General features: G+C 46.5%; 1 protein-coding gene across 3 annotated transcripts in view; it reads right to left on the minus strand.

Annotated features, from left to right (window-relative positions):
* TRMT1L (tRNA methyltransferase 1L) overlaps positions 1-15,897 on the minus strand; it is an 89,128-nt gene extending 73,231 nt beyond the window's left edge. The window contains exons 1-4 of one of the 3 annotated variants that reach the window (XM_073572289.1): positions 15,764-15,897; positions 11,667-11,820; positions 9,695-9,739; positions 8,815-8,889 (exon numbers count right to left, since the gene is read on the minus strand). In XM_073572289.1, coding sequence (XP_073428390.1) covers positions 8,815-8,889; positions 9,695-9,739; positions 11,667-11,724 — 178 coding nt within the window. In that variant the 5' untranslated portion in view covers positions 11,725-11,820; positions 15,764-15,897. Of the gene's footprint in view, positions 1-8,814; positions 8,890-9,694; positions 9,740-11,666; positions 11,821-15,625 lie in introns of all 3 variants that reach the window. The other 2 variants (XM_073572290.1, XM_073572288.1) reach the window with 2 other exon arrangements.
* Between the last annotated feature and the right edge of the window lie 230 nt (positions 15,898-16,127).

A 16,127-nucleotide genomic window follows, 5' to 3' on the forward strand; every position in this document is an offset into this window, starting at 1 on the left:
TCGCTGCACCTCCCCCGGTCCCAAAAGGAGCCCACAGGTGGACTGGGACGTCAGGGGGCTTCATCGTCGCCTTGACCTCGACCCAGAGCCGGACGGAACTGAGGAAGGAGGGGGGGTCTCGACCTCGAACCAGTACCCGAGGGACTGGTGAGGGAGCGACATGGGGAATAGCCACCTCGACCTCAACCGGGTACCCCTAAATGGGGGACCGAGGAGGGAGCCATGCCGGGAGTCTCGCTGGAGACCCTCTTTTCTTCATCTGTAGTCCTTTGGAAAAAAATCCAGGAAAAAAAAAAATCTTAGGTGTGCCTCCTGCGACACTAAGCAAAAAACTGGAGAAGGCTGACGCCGTCCAGGGGTGTATACTGCAGAGGAGGAGCCAAAGTTAATCTTTTTCAGATTATGCATAGTGTCGCCTCCTAGTGGACAGCAGCATAACACCCACGGTTCTGTGTCCCCCAATAAGGCGACAGTAGTTAGCTCCTCCCCGGCAGTATACACCCACCGACAGGCACCAAGTACCTCAGTTGGTGAGAAAGCAGTAGGAGAAGCAATGAAAAACTCTAAACATATGTACCAACCCAACAAGGGACTCAAAGACCCAACACGGTACAACTTAAACAGGGAGGGTGCGGTGTCCCCCAATGAAGGCTCCAAGAAAGATTTTACGGTAAGAACCAAAAATCCATCTTTCTTTATCGCCTTATTGGGGGACACAGATTACCATGGGACGTTCCAAAGCAGTCCCAAGGGCGGGAACAGCAATAAAGGAGCGAAAGAACAGGAAGGACTTAGGTCGGCCGGTGCGCCACCGCCGCCTGCAGAACCTTCCTACCAACAACTGCATCAGACGAGGCCTGGGTATGAACCTTGTAGAACCTCGCAAAAGTGTGCAAAGACGGCCAGGTCGCGGCCCTGCAAATTTGTAAAGCCGAAGCCTGGTGTCGAATGGCCCACGAAGCTGCTACAGCCCGGGTGGAGAGAGCTCTCACTCCCGGAGGGGGCCGTTTTTCCTGAAGTCGGTACGCTTCCAGAATGGTAGAACGAATCCAGCGAACGATTGTGGATTTGGATGCCGGAAGCCCTTTCCGGCGACCTTCAGAGATGCCCAGCAAGGAATCGGACTGACGAAGTGAAGCGGTCCTGGCGAGATAGACAAGCAAGTCTCTAACTACATCCAGTTTGTGGAGTGACTTCTCTAGAACGTGAGAAGGAGCAGGACAAAAGGAGGGGAGAACGATGTCCTCATTAATGTGGAAAGAGGATACCACCTTTGGAAGAAAGGAAGGAACGGGCCTGAGGACAACCTTATCCTGATGGAGAATCAGGTAAGGGGAACGCCAATTCGGGATCTCTTCTGATGGATGTAATGGCAATCAAAAAGGTTACTTTCCATGAGAGAAAGGATTAAGCTGTGTGCATATGATGCGGAAATCTAGCAGATCCGCAGCGGATTTTTCCGCGCAGAAACGCTGCATATCCGCATTGTGATGTACAGTAGCATTAAAATCAATGAAGAAAAAAAAAACCGCTGTGCAGACGCTGCAGATTTTTCCGTGCGGTTTTCCTGCGATACAAAATCCGCAGCATGTCACTTCTTTGGTGTGGTTTTCCACCTCCCCTGTCGCCAAATCCGCAGGGGGTAAACCGCAGTGGAAAACCGCACAAAAAACGCAAGAAAACCGCATTAAAAATGGAAGAAATCCGCAGGAACAATGCAGGTCATTTGTCCTGCGGATTTCTTCAATTCTGCGCGGAAAAATCCACAGGGAAAAAAAGTACGTGTGCACTCAGCCTAAAAGGAATGTCCTGGATAGGCTCGAACGGCGCCTTTTGGAGAGCGCTAAGCACGAGATTGAGATCCCACGGGTCTATCGGCAAATGATGAGGAGCCACATGAGCGACCCCTTGGAGAAAGGTCTTAGCCTGCGGTAAGGAAGCTAGCTCTCTCTGGAAGAGGATAGACAGAGCGGAGACCTGGCCCTTGAGGGTACTGAGGGACAGACCCGCATCTAAGCCAGACTGGAGGAAACCAAGTATAGATGGAATGGAAAATGACATTTGAAAGACTTTTTTATCGTCGCACCAACGGAAAAAAGCCTTCCAGTACCTATGGTAAATGCGGGAAGAGGCTGTTTTTTTGGCTCTGATCATAGTCTGAATGACCTGGTTGGACAAACCTGATTCTCTCAGGATCGCGGCCTCAACGGCCATGCCGTTAATCTCAGAGACTGAGAAGTCTCGTGGTAAAGGGGGCCTTGCGAGAGAAGATCTGAACGGTCTGGAAGCCTCCAGGGGACATCCGCGAGCATGTTCACCAGCTCCACGTACCAAGGTCGTCTTGGCCAGTCTGGAGCCACCAGAATCACTGGGATGCCTTCCGATTTTATCTTCTTGACCACTCTTGGGATTAAGGCAAGAGGCGGAAACAGATAAGGAAGTTGGTACTGGGACCACGGAATTACTAGGGCGTTGCAAGCGACAGCTAGAGGGTCCCTGGACCTGGCTACGAAGCGCGGAACCTTGTGGTTCATCCGAGATGCCATGAGGTCGACATCCAGTGAGCCCCAGCGCTGGCATATCTGATTGAAGACTGTGGGATGAAGAGCCCATTCGCCTGATGCTAGGCCTTGACGAAGTCGGCCGCCCAATTTTCCACCCCTGGAATGTGAACGGTGGAGATCGCCGGAACGTAACGTTCTGCCCAGCGCAATATCTTTGCCATTTCTGACATTATTTGCCTGCTGCGCGTGCCCCCCTGGTGGTTTATGTACGCCACAGCCGTGGCGTTGTCCGATTAAATGCGGACTGGCTTGCCTACGAGGAGAGGCTGCCAGTGGAGAAGGGCAAGGAAGATTGCTTTGATCTCCAGAAGATTGATGGGGAGCAGAGCTTCCTATGAATTCCAGCGCCCTTGGGCCGTTTTCTGATGGAAAACCGCTCCCCATCCTAGAAGGCTGGCATCGGTGGTGATGACTTGCCACTGAAGCGGAAGAAAGGACCTCCCTTGTAGAACTGACGCTGGCAATGCCCACCAAGTCAGGGATTGCCTCACTCTGAGAGGGAGGAGAATGGGGCGGTCCAGAGACAACGTGGTTTTGTCCCAGGCTGAGAGAAGGGACAGCTGGAGGGGGCGAAGGTGAAATTGTGTAAAGGGCACTGCTTCCATGGAGGCTACCATCTTCCCCAGAACCTTTATGCAGGATCGAAGGGAAACGGGCCTTGGCCGTTTTAGGGTTCGGATTCCCTTGGAAATATTACTATCGCTCTGATTGGCTGTTTCACTTTTAACAGCCAATCAGAGCGATCGTAGCCACGAGGAGGCGAAGCCACGCCCCCTGTGGTGAAGTACAAAGCCCCCTGTGTGTGCGGGTCAGGTGACCTTTCAGTGACCCCGGTGACGCGACCCGCAGGAGGGCAATTAATTCATGATGCCACATAGGCGTCACTGGTCATATTGGCACAGGTTTTCATGCCACCTATGTGGCGTCATTGGTTGGGAAGGGGTTAAAGGGGTATACCTCAATCGATCCTCCCTATGGGGAGGGGGATGGAGAGGCCATGGGGCTGATTCAGGGCATCTGAAGCGCTCCTAAAGTCTTCTCCCTGCACTCTGTGTGCTTGCCCTCGTATCCGTGTGGGGAGATCGGGACCGTAAAGGAACAGTCGCCCAGAAGAATCAGGTATGCCCCAGTCATCGCAGGAAAGGGTACGGGGAGGTATACTCCGTGTCCTCGCCTGTTGGTTCGGGAGAGAGCGGACCCTTGAAAGTAATCCGTCGCCCCCTTCACTCCGTTAATTAAAAAATAAAAATTTACAGAAACATTTTTTAAAAAAACGAACATAAAAACGTTGGGGGTCTGAAGCCAGCCCAAGTGCCTCCTACAGACACTAAGCAAGAACTGGGGAAATCTCAGCCAGCGAGAGGGTGTATACTGCAGAGGAGGAGTTAACTTTTTTCTCTGTTCACTTAAGTGTCCTCCTAGTGGCAAGCAGCATAACACCCCACGGTCTCTGTGTCCCCCAATGAGGCGTAGGAGAAAAATGAAAAATAAACCAATCGTATACTCCCTGTCCGACGCAGTCCAATTAATAACGAGGGTCCCACAATGATCTCCCCTATAGAACAGTGACATCAGGTGATGTCACTGCTCTATGGGGCCTCCCAGTGATGAACTGACAGGAGACAATGCCTCCTCCAGTCCATCACTGAGGTTACCCGAGTTCAGAGTCTCACTCTACAGCACTACTGTGTGAGAATTAGGGTTAGGGCTATGGAACCTCTTTCCCGGTGGAGGGATACCTCTACCTGTCGTTTCATTGCTGGAGACCCTGGAGACCGGTCGCATCAGCTGATGTGGCTGTTCTCCACGGGAGATAGTCGTCGGACACTTGTTATTATCTGGACTACGGCGGAAAGATGAGTATAGGTTGGTTTATTAATTTATCTTTATTACAGGTGATCGATGGCTTTGGGGAATTAGGTGTATATGGTGAGTATGTACTCTATGTTATGTGTTGTACTGTATATATGTATGTTCTGTATGTAATGTATGTTTTGTTTTTTTACACGCAACACATTTGCCGAATGATGGGACTACTACTGTCCCATCATTGGCTAATGTGTCACTCACTGACAGTGTAGCAGGCATCGCCCGATGGGACTTGTTGTCCCATCGGACGATGCCTGCATACGCATGCACATACACACACCCGCGGCACCCCCGCAGACAGCAGCACAGCCCCGTCACTCTTGATGGGAGAGGAGACAGGCGCTGCAGAGCGACAGGGCTGTGACATGCGGTGCGGCATCGCCCACACACTGCAGTCACTTATTGACTCAGTGACAGCAGTGTGCAGAGGCTGGGGCACGCCTGCTGATTACGTCACATCAATTTCCACAGTCAGGAAATTGATGTGACATCAGCGCATATGAGCGGCGGCTGCAGCCTGGGGGGTCATGTGACCCGGATTCAGCTGCCTCCACAGCGCCGCTCAGAGGCAGTATAGGCAGCACAAGGTAATTACAAACTTCATAACGGGCCCCGGTGGGATACATTGGGGGGGTTACTATAAAGTAGTGGACAACCCCCCTTTAACTATACATATTGAAAATAAAATATTTAGCAGCTACCATATTAGCACAGCTGGGAGTATTTGTTGCAAAGAATATTTTCAATTAAATTCTAAAATTTATTTAAAAATAGACAATTTCATATTACGTGCATCTAACAACTAAAAGCTGTAACAATGCCATAACACAATAGTGTCACTATCAGAATTTATCCTCACTTAACTGGTTCTGCTTATATGATTGTTGAGTTTGTATCTCTTCACCATCTTTTCCTGATGTTATAATATTTTAATATGGCTGAGATTGAGATTTCATCAATTTTATATTATTCACTTCTTATTTACTGGGTTAGAACTTATCCCTAGTTTGTTACTGTGAACAATTACAAAAAGGAAGATAGTCCAATGCAAAAGTTTGGGCACCCTGCATGGTTAGTACCTAGTAGCACCCCCTTTTTGCAAGTACCACAGCTTGTAAACGCTTTTGTAGCCAGCCAAGAGTCTTTCACTTCTTGTTTGAGGGATTTTCATCCATTTTTCCTTGGAAAATGGTTCCAGTTTTGTTAAGATTCCTGAGCGTCCAGAACTCTGGCCACTGTGGCTTGCATGACCTTTCTACCCAGGTTTGAATCCGACGAGCGAAGATGTAGAATTTAAATGGTGGCCTGGTAGCGGACTGCCCAGGCAGAATGTGCCATTACCCCAAGCAGTCGCGCTCTGTCCCTTAGTTGGCAAGCTTCCATAATGCAGAACGGATTCCGAGAGCAATAGGAGATCTGGAAGCAGGAAGACCCTTCCGTTGACCTTCGGGGATAGTGAAGAGAATTTGTAAGTCTGAAAGGCGCTGTCTTGGAAAGCTAAATAAAGAGTGCTTTTACCAGATCCAGTTTGCTTAGTGATCGCTCTCGAGGATGAGAGGGGGATGGACAAAAGGAGGCACGCATGATGTCCTTAAGATGAAATGCAGAAAAGACCTTAGGAAGAAAGGATGGAATCGGTAGTATATCTTATCCTGGTGAAAAATAAGGCAAGGGGATCGACGAGAGAGCTGCAAGTTCGAAAAGAAGAAGTGTAGGAGAGAATTCACGCAGTGGTTCATATGGAAACTCCAAGAGAACGTCGAGCACTGGGTTGAGATCCCAGGGTTCTACTGGAGACCGACAGGGAGGAATGGAATGTGCGACCCCCTGGAATGAATGCAGCATGTGGACTCTCGTGACATGCCAAGGGTGATGCAGCCTTGATGAGAATGTAGTCTAGATAGGGAGTGACGAGAATGCCCATGCTGCAAAGAACAGCCATAGCTGTCGCCATTATTTTCATGAAAACCCTGTGTGCAGTGGCTAGGCCAAATGGCAGTGCTGTAAACTTGAAGAGGGATTCATGGATTGCAAAACGAATCCATCTCTGTTATGGCGGGAAAATGGGTATAAGCAGATCAGTGGACATTCAGGATGCCTACCGAGCAAAGGAATTCCTCAGGCTCCATGGAAGCCATCACTGACTAAGGGTTCTTTTACATTTACTGTGTTTTTGCGGCCCCAATAGTTTTCTATGGGGCTGCAAAAATTCCAGGGTGCGCTGAATGGCCGTATTTGCGAACAAAAAAAGATCGAGCCTGCTCGATCTTTTTCATGGCGTACGGACACTGCACCCATTGAAAATCAACGGGACCGCAAAAACAAACGAAAGTTTGTTTTTGCGGTGCACCGTCACTTCCGGTTTTGCGCAAAGCTGGGTTTTTTTTTCCAATACTTCTTTCATAGTATTGGACACCTGAAAAACGGTGATCCGCAAGTTTTTTACGGTCCGTTATTGCGGCAGACCATGAAAATTGCGGCGATACGGCCCGCGAAAAACCCTGTAAATGTAAAAGAAGCCTAAAGGGACTCCATTCTAAAGTGACGTAGTCATACATATCTGTTCAATAATTTGAGGTCCAGGATGGAACAAACAGAGGCATCCTTCTGTTTGTGATGATTTCCTTAGTGATTATGTTGCCAGGGCTCAACGGGCAGCTGCATCAAGGAAAGCATTCAGAAAGTACTTGCCTGCGTAAATGTTTTGTCCGTTAGGTCCACCAGTTTGGTTGGAGGGATGTCTGAAAGGATACCCTGGCAGAGTCTGCAGACTCAGATTGATTTGGATGGGGTTTCAGTGTGTCTGTCAGAGGACTCCTTTAAGGAGGATCAGTCAGAAAGAGGCAGAATAGTGTCAGTGGAGAATCGGGAGACTGGGACCCACCAAGGGAGATTCTGCCTATTTTTGTAGCAGGTCAACTTCAAAAGAATACAAGACGTCCATGAGTTTTCTTCTCGAAAAACACTTGTCTGGGTGCTTCCATCCTTTAGTAAAGATTCCGTCGAACTCTTCGTGATTGGCACAATTTCAGGGAGGGCACTTTGTTCTTCTGAAGGATACGGACTGCTCAGAGGGAGATGCCTCTACATCTTTTATGTTACGGGTCTGACTAACAGTCACAATCAGACAGACTATCCACCATATCCCGTAGTTTGGAGATCTGTTAGGAGTCAAGATCAGAATGGGGATCGGACTCCTGCGCCGCTGGAGCATCAGAGGATGGGGAGAAGCAGAGGCTCCTGGACGACGAGGAAGGGTACTGCTTGATAGACACGAGCGGGTACTGTAGTGATGCAATCCCACACTGTGCTCCTGGTCTTTACGGGGGGAGAACAGAGTGACAACGGACATGTCTGCGTGTTTTTGATACGGACACACGGGTCGTGTAAAAAAACTGACATGTGCGCACCACCATTAAATACAATGGGTGGGTGCATGTCCGTATTTGCGGTCCTTAAAAAACAGACCACATACGGACATAAAAAACGGACGTGTGAATAGGGCCTAACAGTAATTTTGACCAGGGGTGCCAAAATGTTTACATGCTACTGGAAGATAATTCTGTAAGGCGGCTTACAGAGTGTAGTCATCTGAAAAAGGATGTTCTATTAGATATGGCAATCCTGGGTCAAAAGCTTACAAATTTAAAGGGCAGGTAGAATCCAATGCCAGTTAAAAATTGCCCAAGGCATGTGCACATGACAACTTGTTCAGGTGGATACTGCTTGAAATCCGCCTGAAAAACTGCTGCTAAAAGAACATAATGCACAGAAATGTGAAGAGGACATTGCTGTGCACATGTTCAGTCTTTTTTCACTTCTGCTTCAGGTTTACGAACTTTAGAGCAGTTAAAAGAAGCAATGTTCATTCTTCGTGCATTTTAGTATGGCAACTGTCCACCTTTTTGTTCATTCTTCGTGCAGTTTAGTATGGCAACGGCCCACCTTTTATAGATGGAGGCACCGGGAAAAGACTGAAATGGATTTGCCTAGGAAACCTCAGTGGGTACGCCTGCGTCTTAAAGATGCAGTGTGCACATAGCCTAAGACTGATGGGAGTTGTGCTCAGCCAATTAGGAGGCAGTCACTACCTCCAACTGTATATTACAAAAAAAACAAATGCACTGACCAGCACCTCTGAACAGAGGGACGCAGGTGTGAACAGGTGTAAGCTGTAATGTATATATGGACCAAACATTGCTGCTGCATCTTATCACGTACCAGTTTACAAATATGTTTGGAGGTTTTGTTTCTTTATAGTATATCTATCTATCTATAGACAGATGGACAAAAAGACAGTCCAAAAGAATTTAGCAGCTTCATTACTATCATGCCAAGACCCCAAGACTGTATGCAGCAGAGGCAAGACAATATTACAAACCTGCAGATTCTGGATCTGGGAAAACTTTCTCGCCAAGCTCATTACTGCAGGCGTCTTCGCTCTGTAAAGTATTGCCTAAAACACAGAGAAAGATGCATTTAGATTCAGCTGTACCACATTATATGTCAGCCTATCAATTTACTGAGAAACATGCCCGCATGCGTGGATCCCAACAATTTCATAACGTTTTACAATTTGGCATCGCTGCATTCGTAAAATTCTGATCTATCAAAATACAGAATTAACAAACTAGTATTGTAAATACCTTAAAGAGAAAAAAAAAAAAAAATGTGAAAATGCCAAAATTGCGACCTTTTCTTGTCACCTCCCTAAAAATATAGGCAATAAAATGTGAAAACAATATGTTGTATGGACCCCTACATTTGTATCAATAAAAGTAACTCTCTACCTTGTAAAAAAAAAAAAAAAAAAAACCTCCCTCAGCGCCATCAAATGAAAAAAAACATTATTTTACGAAACGCAGAAATTGTTTTTCAATCACTTAAATAGAAATTAAAAAAAGTCTTTAGAAATGTCATACTGCTGTAATCATTCAGTCCTGATCAATCATGTTTCCTGGTCATTATTACCACACAACGAACGGCGTAATAACGTACCCCAACCCATAACCCAAAAATGCCTAACTGCATTCTTTTTTTCCAAGATTTCACCCCACTTGGAAACTTTGTCTATGTTTTTCAGTGCATTGTAATTTTGAATGACACCATTTAATTTACCATATAGTTCATCCTGCAAAAAACAAAACAAAAACCCTCAAACGTGTATATCGACTGGATTATGGGTTAATATAGGCCGTTCTGCAGCAGTATTCAGTTCTCTAGAAAATATTCAGCAGTTGCAGATTGCACATTGTCCTCACCTTCTATTGTGTCCTCCTTACATGAAGTCTGTGCATTTTCTAATTCTGCTCCAATTGAAGTATCAGTGTAAAAAAAAAAAATTAAAATTATGAATATAATTGACATTCAAAAGGGATAATAAACCTCACTTTTTAACAAGACAACCCCTTTAACTACTTAGTTTAACTACTGTGTAGTGAGTGCCAGCAGAGACCATGCCCTGCAGGGCTCATGCAGTGTCAGTGCACACGTGCACTCACTGGCTGACCTTAGGCAGCATTCACTTTGGAGAGCAAAAGCTGTCAAATACTAAATATGCAAAATGAAAGCAAGCAATTGTACACCAAGCTTCGGCTACACCAACGGTGCACCAAATCCCCTATTTGCATAAGGATTAAAACGTAATGTACTCAAATTTGCTAAGGTCCAGTGCAAGTGTAAATTTTTTTCTCAAGGGTTGGCTCATTTAAAACCCATTTTGGGGGTGCCAGACGGTCTGTAATACACAGACCAAGCCCACCATAAAGATCCTTTCTGGATCTCCAGCATCATAAAAGCTGAACGAGTGGTCATATTCTTAGACTGGTAAAACTACATTTCCCTGCAGCAGACTGCTCCTTCCCTCTCCTCCTTTGTGCGACGGACTAGTCCCACCTCTCTGAACTGATGACACAAAGCTATGTTAGAAAGCAGCTGATAGATGGTGTGTAACACAGCTCAGGCTTCCAAAACTGCTCTGTTATACCGAACTCATCTAAGCTCCATCCACCACAGATATGTGGAACATCAACAGGCTACACTATATTCTTCTGTCCTTCATAGTACTCATGACTGAAGGATTTTATCTTCTGCCATATACATCAACTTTTTCTATCATTGATATGTTTCCAGCAGAGATCAACAGACCTGCATTTCACGCTGCTGTGCCTGCACAAACAGCTTCTAATAACCAGGCACAACAGAGATGACATGCAGGGCTGAGCTTTGTCTCATGCCTGTTACTGACACATCAATGATGTGAAACTGCAGATGCAACTCTGCTAATTCATATGGTAGAAGATAATCTAAAATTTAAAGAAGATGATCAAAAGTATTGGAAAGACATTTTTTATGGACCCATTTAAAAAAAAAAAAAAAAAAAAAAAGATTTAAAAGAACAACAAATATTTGTATGTATGCATTGATTTTACTATAACCATGTGTGTAGTTTTATTGAAGGGAACCTGTCACCAGTTTTGACATAGATCAACTATAACCATCACCTTATTCAGCGCCAGTGCTGCATTTCACAAATGCTTATATAACCCGACTCCTCTGTATACCACCTAAAAACCTTTTAAGTTCTCCTGTGCGGTACGGTAATCCTCTCGGTCCAATGAGCAAGGATTCTGGCCTCTACATCTCTCCTGGCTGCTGCTCACCATCCTCCTTCGATTGACGTGGAAATCTTGCCCTTGGGCATATAGAAATCGCAGCTCGCACTGGGCATTTCCCTACTGCGGGCAGAGCTGAAATCATAAGTGTGCATGCGCCAACACACGAGCCGTGACATATGCCAGAGCATGTGAACTTACGATCGCGGCTCTGCCCGCAGTAGGGGGGGGGGGGGGGAGCACAGTGCGCAGGAGTAAGATGTCACGCGGCAATGTGAATGACGCAGGAGGTGTCATCCACTTTAATCAAAGAAGGAGGATGGCCATCAGCAACCGGGGGAGGGATAGAGAGCACAGAAGCCATGCCCATCAGACCGGACAAAGAAGATTACCACACAGCGGAGAAAGACTTCAAAGGTTTTGCGGGTATACAGGGGGAGTCAGGGGGCTATATAACCATTTATGGAATTAAGCACTAGCCCTGAGTAAGGGAGTAAGGTGATCGTTTTAGCTGCTTTATGACAAAACTGGTGACAGGTTCCCTTTAACGGTTCTCCGCACAATCAGCTTGTAATCACAACATTCCTATCAGACATAACAAAGGCTCGGAGTAACTCACGGTCACCGTCCTCCTTCACCACTGACACAGAGACCGATTCTTCTAGGCAGTCTTCCATTACTTAAAGAGGCAGTTTTCTCCCAAACTCAGGATTTGGATCCTCTGTATAGCGTGCAAATCATGGAGAAACCTCACAAGCTGATGTGGCGTCTTTCTGGGTTACAACAAGGAAAGTAACAAAAGGTTTAGGAAAAGAAATGAAGGAAAAAAAAAACAACAAAAAAACAATGTCTAATCTGGCTCCAACACCCAAATCCCCCATCATTCTACTAAACTGAACTGGAATGCAGGATAAATAAATGAAGCAGATAATATATGGGCTGCACATCTACCAATGCAGCATGACTTGGTAACGAAAAGTAAAGACATAGCTGCAATACTGATCACATTGATAGCCTTGGTCATGAAATCTGCTTTGCTGTTCTTCTGTAATCAGCATTTACAGTGGGGAAAAAAGTATTTAGTCAGCCAGCAACTGTGCAAGTTCTCCCACTTTAAAAGATGAGAGGCGTATGTAATTGACATCATAGGTAGACCACAACTATGAGAGTCAAAATGAGAAAACAAATCCAGAAAATCACCTTGTCTGATTTGGCAAGATTTATTTTGCAAATTATGGTGGAAAATAAGTATTTGCTCATTAACAAAAGTTCATCACAATATTTTGTTATATATCCTTTGTTGGCAATGACAGAGGTCAAAAGTTTTCTGTAAGTCTTCACAAGGTTAGCACACACTGTTGGTGGTATGTTGGCTCATTCCTCCATGCAGAGCTCCTCAAGAGCAGTGATGTTTTGGGCCTGTCGCTGGGCAACACGGCTTTTCAAATCCCTCCAAAGGTTTTCTATGGGGTTGAGATCTGGAGACTGGCTAGGCCACTCCAGGACCTTCATATGCTTCTTATGAAGCCACTCCTTCGATGGCCTGGCAGTGTGCGTGGGATCATTATCATGCTGAAAGACCCATCCACGTTTCATTTTCAATGCCCTTGCTGATGGAAGGAAGTTTGAACTCAAAATCTCATGATCTATGGCCCCATTCATTCTTTCATGTACACGGATCAGCCGTCCTGGTCCCTTTGCAGAGAAACCGCCCCAAAGCATGATGTTGCCACCTCCATGCTTCACAGTTCGTATTGTGTTCTTTGGATGCAACTCAGCATTCCGTCTCCTCCAAACACGAGTTTTGTTTCTACCAAACAGTTCTACTTTGGGTTCATCAGACCATATGACATTCTCCCAATACTCTTCTGGATAATCCGAATGCTCTCTAGCAAACTTCAGAGGGGCCCAAACATGTACTGGCTTAAGAAGGGGAACACGTCTGGCACTGCAGGATCTGAGTCTCTGGCGGCGTAGTGTGTTACTGATGGTAGCCTTTGTTACAGTGGTTCCAGCTCCATGCAGGTCATTCACTAGGTCCCCTCCGTGTGGTTCTGCGATTTTTTCTCACCGTTCTTGTGATCATTTTGACCCCACGGGGTGAGATCTTGCATGAAGCTCCAGATCGAGGGAGATTATCAGTGGTCTTGTATGTCTTCCATTTTCTTATTATTGCTCCCACAGTTGATTTCATCACCCCAAGCTGCTTGCCTATTGCAGATTCAGTCTTCCCAGCCTGGTGCAGGGCTACTATTCTCTAGTTTCTGGTGTCCTTCGACAGCTCTTTGGTCTTCACCATAGTGGAGTTTGGAGTGTGACTGAGGTTGTGGACAGGTGTCTTTTATAATGATAACAAGTTCAAACAGGTGCCATTACTACAGGTAATAAGTGGAGGACAGAGGAGCCTCTTAAAGAAGAAGTTACAGGTCTCTGAGAGCCAGAAATCTTGCATGTTTTTAGGTGACCAAATACTTATTTTCCACCATAATTTACAAAATAAATCTTGCCAAATCAGAGAAGGTGATTTTCTGGATTTGTTTTCTCATTTTGACTCTCATAGTTGTGGTCTACCTATGTCATCAATTACAGGCCTCTCTCATCTTTTTAAGTGGGAGAATATGCACAATTGGTGGCTGACTAAATCCTTTTTTCCCCACTGTAAAGTTTTCTGGTAATTAGATTTCTGTGCACAGGGGCTGTATGTGAGATCTTCGCGTCTTGCTCAGGACCCTCAACTGTGTTTCTATAACAGATCAGCGACCTAGTTCCTATTTGAAATTTCACGCTGCCGTCTCCAGTCTGCGACATATCCACAATTTCATTTCATAGTTGCTCTTCAATAAAATGGCAGCACACGCGCAGATCAAGATCTCCTCTTAAAGAAGAGGTGTTTTATCGAGATCGTTATTTTATTGCATAGCGACTGTAAAATCTAACTGTGGACGTGCCGCACACGCCACTGACAGCACCAACTTTCAAACAGGAGGCAGGTCACTAGAATCAGTAACCTGTCCTAGTAAGACCAGGGGCAGAAGGCAAAGACCGAATGTGCAGGCCCGTACCCATGTGCAGGAACTTCATGAGACGCAAACTTCAAATCCCAATTAATTAGGAACCACATACCGGAAGAATACACCCAAGGAGTTCACGTAACAGCGGCTCGCGGCCATTATTGCTAATTCCTGCTGACTGGTTCTCTATAAAGAGCAGCAATCTAAGAAAATGCTAATAGCTTGACATCTTTTATTCTAACACACACACACAGCTGAACCCAGACGGGCCCCATAAGGATCAATGCAATGGCTCTATTCTGGGCATTAATTGTGATTAGATGTTTTTAAAACAAGTATGGGGTTCTCTCTTCAATTCATATTATTTATGGAAAAGGCGTTATATTTTTTACTTCTTTGTAGTTTCCACGTCAAGGTTTTGGGTCACAGAGGCCATTCTAGATTAGCAAATAATGGGTGCAAGTTCCGGCCCAACCACGGGTCCAAGAGCGTCACTGAACACTTATGGAGCTGTGAATTCAGGTCCTTAGACCCCCAGTCTGTGGGGGTCTTCCACATGTATAATATGCTCATCTGAATGTGACCAAACACTGATAAAAAAGGCTGCCCTGGAAAGTGGCTGCATTATCCAGATGTCAGGATCGTGGCCGCCTTACAGAAGCACCTCCGGCCCGCGGCCTACCACCCCACATTACAGTCATCTGAATGAGCCCTTAGGGTACGTGCCCACGATCCGGAGTTGCTGCGGATTGGACGCTGTGTACTTAAGCAGCGTCAAACCCTCAGCGACCTGATGTTACAGCATAGTGGATGGGATTTCCACTATGCGTCCACAGCTCACCCACAGACACGCGGCATGTCTATTTATCCTCTGGAAGATAAATCTCACCCATACAATGTATTGGACGCGGTGAGGCGGCACGGTCCAGTGAGCACATGCGGAATTACCTGCGTGCAATAGCCGGCAGCACTTTGGAGGCAGCGGACATGCTGCTAGTTCCAGATCGTGGACCCCCCCTTTTTGGGCAGCACATCCCCCGTTGGACTATGCTCACACCTTATTTGTACAGTGAGTCTGTTCTATCAGTCTAAATCGGACGGGCTGAATAACTGATACAGTCAGTAGCAGAGACCCCACTGATTATTACGGAGAATATTATGGGGTGCGGCCTTGTCCTTTTTTTGTTTTTTAAACGTAAGAAAAAGCGCCACAAGCAGGGCTTTATTCCACGTCTGAAGCCGGACCCCCGCAATAATCTGTGCACCCCCAGTTATACAAGAGATCGGACTCGGGCAGCGACTAGCACTGCTGTACCATGGGACGCTGGCACTCTGCGGGATCGCAGCTTTTTCTTCCTAGGGGGCGCACTCACACAAAGCCAATAGGGGGCTGGTCTAAGGCTAAGCCGTTACACGACGGCTGGGCTGTGACTCCGAGGCTCCGCAGCCTGGAGAGGTCTCCTGATACAGATATGCACACGGGGGTGCAGGCAAATGCTCCGCATATAGCGCTATAGCTACACAACTATAAAGGCCGAAAACACACAGAACTGTATCCACGACAAACCTGTCACAGCGCCCCCTCTCCAGACAGGTGGAGGTCAGTGGAGGCGCAGGCAGCTCCTCGCGCGCGCTAGTATCACCCACTGAGCGGCATGTACCTGGAAATTTAGGCCGTTGCTCTGTAGCGCACGCTAGACCTTACCTTCTGCTACACAAGTGCCTGATTGGCTACTGTAAAAGCCGTTCAAAGAGAGGTCTACGCTGATTGGTGAGAATGATGGGCGGGAATATTGAGTTTAGCAAGTTTACTTCCTATTGGTAAATAGTGAAAGCGGAAGTACGTAGTCGTCGTGCGACTGCGCTGTGTGGCGGAATTGTGGGAGTTGTGTTTGCTCACCGTAGTATGGATGGAGACTACACTGCCAGGTTCCGGTTGCTGGACTTATATAGGGGCTCACTACGAAGCTGAAGTTGGTTTCTTATTCGGGCTGAAGTTGGTTTCTTATTCGGCAGTTTCTTATTCGGCTAATTTTTAATTTCTGCTTTTTTCAGGTTTTTCAATAGAA

This window comes from Dendrobates tinctorius, unplaced genomic scaffold, assembly GCF_039654945.1.
Source record: "Dendrobates tinctorius isolate UK_male_01 unplaced genomic scaffold, ASM3965494v1 ptg000032l, whole genome shotgun sequence".
Classification (NCBI taxonomy): domain Eukaryota; kingdom Metazoa; phylum Chordata; class Amphibia; order Anura; family Dendrobatidae; genus Dendrobates; species Dendrobates tinctorius.